Here is a 6,973-nt window from a genome sequence, read left to right on the forward strand (position 1 = left end):
ATATCAGGCAATAAATCAGTCATCTTTCTTTTTTATGTCAGGTATAAGAAAACCATAAAGCTCACAAAAGGACATACATACATACATAAAGTAAGTAAAGGCACTCGTCGGTCTCGCAGGACCATGAGTCGTACCACATGTAAATTCTACACAATGTACTTATTGTATATACATACATACATACATACATACATACATACATATACACTTACAGCTATCTGTACAGTTGTAGAAAACTGAATTTTTGTAGTGCAAGCGGTCAACAAGCGTTAATGATACAATTATTGAAGGAGAGTTATCTCTGTAAGAAAGAAAAACATACCCTCACTCACCTTGATTTCAATATGTTAGCAAGATGGTTTGATATCCATTTCTATGTACACAGCTCCAAGCCGATCCGGAGGAGGTGGCTCCCCTAGCACGGTCACCTTCTGAAGGTAGTCTGAACGATGACTTGGACATCCAAGAAGACAGCAGTGTCCAGAACGACCGTTTCGCGCCGAAACCCATCGAGAGAAGGTCCTTATCTCCTGGTCAAATACTGAAGACCCGGGAGTTCTACATGTTGTGGTTCATGTTCTTCATGAACGGGAACGCCGTGGTGTTCATATCAACGTTATGGAAGGTATGAGTCATTTCATGTTGATCGTCGGTTTTGGCCGCTGCCCTTGACGTTACAGTGGAGGGGGATCGTTCAGCAATGACCCTGTTTTGTCCTTGTCTTGGCACGTACTGAAAAGCCATGCCTGTGAGAAGGATCCTCCTACTGACTGTTCTTGGTGCTGAACTCACATTCACACTGATTATCCTTCTACTGACTTCACACTGGTCCTGTCCTTGGTGCTGAACTCACATTCACACTGATTATCCTCCTACTGACTTCACACTGGTGCTGAACTTACATTCACACTGATTATCCTCCTACTGACTTCACACTGGTCCTGTCCTTGGTGCTGAACTCACATTCACACTGATTATCCTCCTACTGACTTCACACTGGTCCTGTCCCTGGTGCTGAACTCACATTCACACTGATTATCCTCCTACTGACTTCACACTGGTGCTGAACTTACATTCACACTGATTATCCTCCTACTGACTTCACACTGGTCCTGTCCCTGATGTTGAACTCACATTCACACTGATTATCCTCCGTTTATACTATTCTGGCTAGTTTGTATACCACAAACAGCGGTACTCGGTAATATTGATAAACAATGTCTTTCCTGAAACATTACAATAATATCCTCGAGAAGAATTGTTTTGGATCCTCCGAAATTAGTCACACATATTTTTCCACAGGCGTTCGGTCAGACGAAGATCCAAGACGACCACTTCCTGGCTCTGGTGGGAGCCTTCTCTGCCGTACTGAACGCCGTGGGGAGACCATTCTGGGGCTGGCTGGCAGATAGATACTCCTTTAAAGTAGGGTACTTTACACACGGACCTGGATGGTTCTTATGACAGTGTTACACACAAATTACACGAGTTACCCTGCAGTTATCGAAAGTTTTCGCCAGTCGTCTCTCCTGACACGTGACAGATCTAGATGCAGATGTAAATTTGTCTCAGGTCATGCAATTCCTTGGCACAGCCTTTAGCCATCAATAGACTTATAAGTCTACAAAGTTTGTGAAAATTAATTTGTTGATAGCCAAAAGTTCACCGTATTTCAAAATAACCAGACAGGTGAGGGTATTTTACACCTGCAAAAAACAACAATATCACATTGGACAGGGCTCGGTGACAAGCGAACACCATCTAAACTTCGTGCAGTAGTCGAGAGGACACCGGCCACATAGTTACGAAAAATGTCCCTAGAACATGTCGGAAGACCTATGTAGCAGCTCCCTGACTATAACAACGTTTTCGTGTGAGACTAACGAAGTCAGTGTAAAAGTCATTTGGGCCACTGTTTCTGTATATTTCCTTGTCTCGTCAATATGTTGTGTAACGTTAGTATGTTTTTAATTGATTGAAAATTTCTCACAATCTATAATATAATAATTAGGGGTGCGAAACACAATGTTTTCTTCCCTTGCTTGTGATGGTTTGTGATATGTAACAAAAGTCCATTTCACACACACACCCTATCCTCCAGGTATCCCTGATGGGCCTGTGTACCTCCATGATATTCTTCACCATGACGTTATTCGCCGTTCCTGACGAGGCAGACGCCGGGGTGGGGGCAAAGGTCATGTTTTTCATCTGGATCTGTGGAATCTTCGGGTCGTTCTGTGGAAACTTCTCGCTTTTTCCAACAGCAACGGCCAAGTAAGTACAACAGTTTTTAAGACTATCCTATAGGATAACAACTCGCCGGTGCAAAACGATATCCTGTAAGCTGATTGGCTATTTAATAGAGCGCCCTGCCCGAACTGCTCAGGGTGCCCTGCCCGAACTAGATGAGTAGAGTAGTAGAGTTTTTTTTTTATAAAAGCAAGTGCGGTATCACTCTCTCGTCATTCTGATGAAGACCTTTTAATAAAAGTTCGAAACCGGTAAATAGTTGTGTCTCAGCCGTCATCCTTCTGGTCGCTGTCACCAAGAACAGTAACAAGTTAGGGGCATCCTCCTGAAGCTACTAATTAATGTTCACAATTTAGGTCTGGCATATATATCGTTTGATGTTAGTGTAACTTTTAATGATAAAACTTCATATTAAGTGTTAATTTTTTCGTAATCAGTCAGGTTGGTTAGTTTGAAATCTGACGATGTACTCCATTCGATTTTTAGAACGTTTGGCCCAGACTACGTGGCAGTTAACTATGGACTCGTTTTCACCTCTGGGGTAAGTTTACTCTTGGTTTTCTCTAATCTCCAGGCAGATTTACCAGTGACATAATACAGCATCAAAGCTGGTAAAAGGGTGTAGCTGGCCAAAGGGAGTCATCAGCCACTGGGAAACACACTCCTACTAGGCCGCCTCACTCCTCTGGCAGCTTTTTATACCGTAGGATCTGCTTGGAGATTAGGTTTTCTCCCATACCTTGGTACAAATCTCTCAGCGCATTCAAACTATTTTGTATCAAAGTTAACGCTTTTCAAGTGCCTTAATTTGCAATCGAAAGCAATTAAGTGCCTTGGCGTTTTGCGTTACGGCACTTTTACATCAAAGTTATGTCGACACTACTATGGTACATTTGATCCCTAGTCTGTAAAATTCTATGAAGAATACTCGGAAGCATTAGAGCTCGAGGTCTCTAATTTTTGAAGCGCTGCACTCATCACCTTCATACAAGGTTGTTATAAATTTCTTAAAAATCACCTTTTCCAAAATCGCCTGCATGGAAACCACTGCCAACCACTTGTGTGAAGGTAGAAAGAATATCGCTAGAACATTTATGTTTGGTATGATTCTGACACCCCTTTACTTTTCCCCCCAGTTGGTTTCGTCCATCACCGGTGGAATCATCACCTCGGCACTGATGTCGGCCCTTGGCTGGTTCGGCATGTTCAGTCTGGTGTCGGGCATGACGGCGATCAGTAAGTCATAACTGTTAGTAGTAGATTAGTTTGGCTGTGAATGACTTGTCATCAGGACTACCCAACTACTAGTAGTATCTAAAGTAACATCAGTATGAGAAGTGGTCCTATTAAACCTTCTTGATCAGAAAATTGTTATCTAGTATGTAACCACAGAGTACGACTCTCGTAGGGATTACAGAGTTTCCTCTTTGAGGAGGCAGTGCCTTGATGCTTGTCTTACGTGTCAGCTGGAAAAGTGTTCCATGAATGATATGACTCTGTAGATAAATGTTCTCTGACCACCAGACGTTCAAATCGGTTAGGTGGGCAAGTAACCGTAGTGAAATTTATAACACCTGTCGACATTCCTTGTCTTCGGTAGGCCTTGCTCCTGTTAGATGTCTGACACGTTTTCTTTTTTTCAGGTGGGATCATCGCATTCCTCTTCAAGGCCAAGAATGCAGAAGGAAGGGACATCTAACACGACTCGTTCTGCTTCATAGAAAAAAAATCAACAAATTTTACTTCGTTACCACGCTGCTGTGAATAAAGACTGATTCTACAATTTAACTGTTCTTGTATGTTCTTATAAGGCTTACAAAGCAGTTCCAAACAGCAAATGATAGCAGAGAAGAAAATGAAGAACAGTTTATAGCCCTGGTGGCTGGGGCACCGATATGCAAAGGACTGCTTCAGTTTATGTATATACTATAGTTGGAAAGTCCAAATTATGGGATTAAATCAATGGTTGCCTGTGGTTTTGTGCAATGTCAAGAAATTATTTCCTTTTTTCGTCGCTCTCCTGAAGCTCTACGCTCGTTCGTGTCTCCTTTCGTTCCTTCGTCCGTGGTATACCACTTTACCCTTGTGTACGCTTTGTGCTTTCTATTGCATAGAACACCTGACATTGGAAGGTTTGCGAGTCTTGGAAATGAACTGTGAAATTCTTCAGTTTTAAAAAGGTTTTCGGCGCTATGACTGTATCAAGACAAAACAAAAACCACGCATGTGAAGTCATGTTGCCTTGTTGTTATCCAGTCTTGCCTTGTGATGTTGTAAGTGGCCTGCCAGGTCTATTCTCCAAGCAGAGGTTGGGTCGAAGGGATAGTAGTGGCCGGGATTTATACCAGCTCGCTCCCCGGTAAAATCCTGGCCACTACCATCCCCGCGACACAACCTCTGCCTGGAGAATAGCCAGGTCATCTATTTAGAGAAGCAGTTTGAATGTATTCATCAGAATTAATTGACTTGGTATAAACTGTAAATACGTGAATGGTTTTTTCTTCATCACAAGCGGAACTTTTGATTGAGACTATTTTGATGCCATATGAGTTACGCTTCATATCCTTACTACGTATACCTGTCGCTACTCGTGTGTCAAAATGATGTCGCCCCCTCCCCCATAGTGCAATGTGTTCATCCAAGTTAAATGACTTGGAATGATCTGTAGATACGTGATTTTTCGTTTCCTCATAGCAAGCTGAGTTGTCCGAACTGTCGGTTGGGACAATTTTAACTCTGATTTGACGCGCTCTTGGTCGTCGCCGTGTACTGAGTCCTGAGCCACGCTAGTCCATATTTACCATTACTAACCATAGCTACTGCTTTACCGGGTAAAATGACATCGGAGAAGCTCCCTTACGCTCACTCCCTGTCCGAGAGAAGCACCCGCCGGGAGCGCACGGCCGGCACGTTTGGCTCGGCCGTAGGTGTTCTCGGCGCCGCCGCGGTGTTTGCCTCCGCCGTGGTGCTGGCCGTGATCGTGCATGCGATGGGGAACCTCCGGGCTAAGGTGGAGAGGGATCAAGAAGAGATGGCTACGCTGAAAGAGAAGGTGGCAACCCTGGGTCAACAAGTTGCTGGTAGGACCGAGAGAGACCACGACGAAATGACGAGGTTCCAAGCACAGGCACTGAGAGACCATGACGAAGTGACAAGGCTCCAAGCACAGGCACTGAGAGACCGGGACGACATGGCCAAGCTCCAAGTCCAGGCTCAAAAAGACCAACAGGAGGTCCTGTCACTGAGAGAGAGGATGGCAGTCATGGAGGCACAGATCAGGGCCGGAAATTTCCCGGGAAGCTACGCCGAACAACAACAAACGTCTGGTGTAAGTAGACACTCACTTCTAGTGAGCTAAAATGTTATATCAGAAGGTGTATAGCTATGTAATTATAATGCTAGGCTTGATACAATCTACAGCCATTAGTCTAACTACTGTACGTTATTGTCATTCCTGTTGCCACCTTGCATTCCATTGAATCTATCTAGAAGCAAGTTGTTGTCAGCATAGTTTGCGTTTGCTCCTTCTTTTCAACAAAACCTCAACTTTATAGTACAGAATTAAACATGACGTACTGACTTGTGGTATTCTTTCCTACCCGACCGGTTCTGTGCAGAGCCCCGAGGGAGAACAGTCCGGGCACGTTGGCGACACTGACAGCGGGGTACAGAACAACAACGTCACTAAGGACGGAGGACTCGTTCGCAGGCGTTCTAAGAGAGAAGCGCCCAACTTTGTCCGACTTCCGTCTGGATTAGGTACAACCACGACTAGGCGCACATATTTGTTAGCTTGCGGACTTCCAAAAATGCTCTACTGCCTTGTGTTTTAGCTAGTTAATTTGTAGTATAAAATATATATGTGTTTTTGTTCCATGTATTTATTCTACTCCAATACACTATAGAGCGCACGTTTAAAGTCTCTCTTCTTTCTCCACCCATTTAAAGGTTGTCCTCAACCAGGACGGGACGGTCGGGACGGGCGGGACGGCGCAAAAGGAGACCGCGGGGATCAGGGACCCCCCGGGGAAAAGGGGGGAAAAGGGGAGACTGGGTCTCCAGGAACAGCAGCCAGAGCGAGACTGAAGCAGTGTTTCTGGAACCTCCTGAGTAGCAACGCGGACTCCGGGAGGATTGTGGTAATCATTCGCCACAATCTCAGTACATATATTGTCCTTTCTATCCATACATATCAGCCTGGATGTCAGACTCCCGATCTCAATGATATCTAAAATCTAATCCAGTTGTTCGACTAACTGCTTTTTGGCGTATCTTATTAACTGGATGTCTAACCTTCATAGACGAATGATATCTATCGTTTATCAGTCTAACTCGGGGGGGGGGGGCTAATGTTGTAGAATTTTGGGGCATATCGACTATAGAGCCTAATCTCCAAGCAGATCCTACCGTAGCATAAGGTAGTATCAAAAGCTGACAGAGGAGTGAAGCCGGCCTATGAGTATGTATACTTGTCTGGCATTAGTATGAGACTTTAAATCGATTTTTAGGTGAACATATGTATAATTGTTCATGTATTGTTATACTGACAAATTTTCAATCTGGCGCCACTGGGACGTGAGCAGGTCACAGTCACTCATTAGCACATGGCAACAGAGAGGGGCAGCAACACCGTTGTTGAATAGAAATGCTCCTTCCTGTTTCAGTGAAGGCAGATCTAGGTGCCAGTTTGACTCCTGTGCCAGCTTTGATACTATACGGCATC

At 44.3% G+C, this 6,973-nt stretch overlaps 2 protein-coding genes across 2 annotated transcripts in view; both read left to right on the forward strand.

Moving 5' to 3' along the window:
* Positions 1 to 4,038, forward strand: part of LOC118428081 (oxalate:formate antiporter-like) — a 9,329-nt gene extending 5,291 nt beyond the window's left edge. The window contains exons 5-10 of the mRNA XM_035838049.1: positions 386 to 625; positions 1,303 to 1,425; positions 2,102 to 2,274; positions 2,737 to 2,791; positions 3,387 to 3,486; positions 3,894 to 4,038. Of these exons, the coding sequence (XP_035693942.1) occupies positions 386 to 625; positions 1,303 to 1,425; positions 2,102 to 2,274; positions 2,737 to 2,791; positions 3,387 to 3,486; positions 3,894 to 3,949 (747 nt within the window). The 3' untranslated portion in view covers positions 3,950 to 4,038. The remainder of the gene's footprint in view (positions 1 to 385; positions 626 to 1,302; positions 1,426 to 2,101; positions 2,275 to 2,736; positions 2,792 to 3,386; positions 3,487 to 3,893) is intronic.
* Positions 4,039 to 4,907: 869 nt separating this feature from the next.
* On the forward strand, positions 4,908 to 6,506 carry LOC118428082. Its single transcript, XM_035838050.1, has 4 exons — positions 4,908 to 5,578; positions 5,868 to 6,009; positions 6,199 to 6,389; positions 6,495 to 6,506. Exons 1-4 carry the CDS (start codon positions 5,087 to 5,089, stop codon positions 6,504 to 6,506), a joined length of 837 nt encoding a protein of 278 aa, XP_035693943.1. The 5' UTR covers positions 4,908 to 5,086.
* The last annotated feature ends 467 nt before the right edge of the window (positions 6,507 to 6,973 follow it).

The sequence above is a fragment of the Branchiostoma floridae genome, chromosome 12 (assembly GCF_000003815.2).
Source record: "Branchiostoma floridae strain S238N-H82 chromosome 12, Bfl_VNyyK, whole genome shotgun sequence".
Classification (NCBI taxonomy): Eukaryota; Metazoa; Chordata; class Leptocardii; order Amphioxiformes; family Branchiostomatidae; genus Branchiostoma; species Branchiostoma floridae.

Coding starts and splice junctions, on each gene's coding strand:
- LOC118428082 (XM_035838050.1), top strand. CDS start 5,087: ATGACATCGGAGAAGCTCCCTTACGCTCACTCCCTGTCCGAGAGAAGC. Junction 5,579..5,867: donor AACAACAACAAACGTCTGGT/GTAAGTAGACAC, acceptor GGTTCTGTGCAG/AGCCCCGAGGGAGAACAGTC. Junction 6,010..6,198: donor CCGACTTCCGTCTGGATTAG/GTACAACCACGA, acceptor ACCCATTTAAAG/GTTGTCCTCAACCAGGACGG.